Source organism: Garra rufa, chromosome 13 (assembly GCF_049309525.1).
Source record: "Garra rufa chromosome 13, GarRuf1.0, whole genome shotgun sequence".
Lineage (NCBI taxonomy): Eukaryota > Metazoa > Chordata > Actinopteri > Cypriniformes > Cyprinidae > Garra > Garra rufa.
In genome coordinates this window covers 36,937,175-36,939,231 of record NC_133373.1, presented here as the reverse complement: position 1 = coordinate 36,939,231, position 2,057 = coordinate 36,937,175, and the positions used below count along the sequence as shown (strand labels likewise).

Below are 2,057 nucleotides of genomic sequence, written 5' to 3'. Positions count from 1 at the left end.
AAGATATTTTGTAGATTTCATACCGTAAATATATAAAAACTTAATTTTTGATTAGTTAGATGCATTGCTAAGAACTTTATTTAGACAAATTTAAAGGTGATTTTCTCAATATTTAGATTTTTTTTATTTTTTTTGCAACCTCAGATTCCAGATTTTCAAATATTTGTATCTCAGGCAAAATAAGCCTTTCCTAACAAACCATACATCAATGAAAAGCTTATTTACTCAGCTTCAGTGTAAAAAAAATTAAACCTCGTGACCAGTTTTGTGGTCTAGAGTCACATTTACTTTGTGAAAAAGGCTTATTTATTTAAAATCTTGTGTTTATGTGAAGTTAGTTTACATTAAATGCAATATTTGAACATATTTTCCACTTTTTTGGAGATTTTAAGTTAAATGATACATTTTGAATACTTTTAAATTGACAAGTGTTCGTTTGAATTTTGAATTTGATTTAAATTTTTAAAAAATTAATTAAAAAAAAAGTGTTTTTTTTTAATTGACAAGTGTTCATTTGAATTTTGAATTTGATTTAATAATTTTGAAAACTTTGTGGAATTTGACTGCTTTTGTTATGGTGACAAGTGGTGCAGATCTTTTGAAAAATCTGATGATGGAATGAAGTCTAAAAAATTTTTTAGAAATTTGCAGATTTTTTTTTTTTTCAAGATGTAAAGCAGTAAAATAACTGGTTGGCAAAAACTAGATTAAAATCTTGCTCAATAATGAAAGCTCATGTACATTGTTTCTTTGTTTCTCAGGTTGGGGCTCCACCAATGGAGAAGTTTAACACATGGGGAGGTTCTCTGTCTCTTGGACATCCGTTTGCAGCCACCGGCTGTAGACTGGTGACCACCGTTGCTCACAGACTGCAGAAGGAGGGTGGTCAGTACGGCTTGGTGGCAGCGTGCGCTGCTGGAGGACAGGTGTGTGACACTACAAAACCAACAAAGCATTTGCACATTGTGTAAATATCCTCTAAACACTCTCTTGTATGTGTGTTGCAGGGTCATGCTATGGTGATCGAAGCTTATCCTCAGTAACCTTCCACAGACTGTAACACACTGCAAACATAAATAGATCTGTAAATACTAACGTGCCGTAACGCCTTGAAATGTTCATGATCTGTTTATTATCTGGAGGTTCTTGATTTGAAACGACGCTTGGGACGTGGATGTAAATGTTAACGTAGCTTTACTTGAAAAGGTGTTAAGTGTAAGATCAGAAGAAGCTCTACAAGTTGTGTCTGCTAAATATAGCACTTAAAACAGGCCGGTTACAGAAGGGTGAAATTCATATTTGGTTTGAGAATCTTTATATTTTTTGTCCTAATTCTAAGCATACTAATCTCCAGATAATGCTTTGTTTTATCTATCAGATTTAGCAAATGGGATCTTTTCTCGCTGATATTGTTTCATACGGCAATATTAGCTGATCCATTGACAGTTTATGCTGTTTAGCTCTTCAGGATTGGATTGTAAGAAGGACTGATTCTGTATTAAAGACAAAGGTTATGCACTTCAACACACGTGTGCCTCAGATTCAAGCAGGTGAACCTCCGGAGATCTATGTGATCGCTTTCTTCATTTTCTAGCAGTTTGTACAAATAAACATTATTTGAAATCGCCAGTTATGCTTATGTTTTTCGTAAGTTCTATGAAATGCCTTTTGTCATACATTGTTTTTCGGTAACACTTTCCAGTACAGTATCATTTGTTAACATTAATGTATAAACTAACATGAGCGAACAATGAACAATACATTTATTACACTGTTTATTAATCTTTGTTAATGTTAATTGTTACTTCATGTTAGTTCACAGTTCATTAACTAATGTTAACTAACATAACTTGTGATTTTAAAAAATGCATTAGTAAATGCAGAAATTAACATTAATTAAGATGAATAAATGTTGTAGAAGTTGTTCATTTTTAGTTCATTTTAACTAATGTAGTTAACTAATAAACCTTATTCTAAAGTGGTACTGTTGTTTTCTTAGGTTCTTGGTAATAAATTATGGTATAAATCAACAATTTTTTATTATTATTATTAATTTA

General features: G+C 31.6%; 1 protein-coding gene across 1 annotated transcript in view; it reads left to right on the top strand.

Annotated features, from left to right (window-relative positions):
• The window catches only part of hadhb (hydroxyacyl-CoA dehydrogenase trifunctional multienzyme complex subunit beta), a 14,062-nt gene extending 12,433 nt beyond the window's left edge, over nt 1-1,629 (top strand). Inside the window, exons 12-13 of the mRNA XM_073852791.1 lie at nt 686-926; nt 1,008-1,629. Coding sequence (XP_073708892.1) covers nt 686-926; nt 1,008-1,043 — 277 coding nt within the window. The 3' untranslated portion in view covers nt 1,044-1,629. The remainder of the gene's footprint in view (nt 1-685; nt 927-1,007) is intronic.
• Nucleotides 1,630-2,057: the final 428 nt, after the last annotated feature.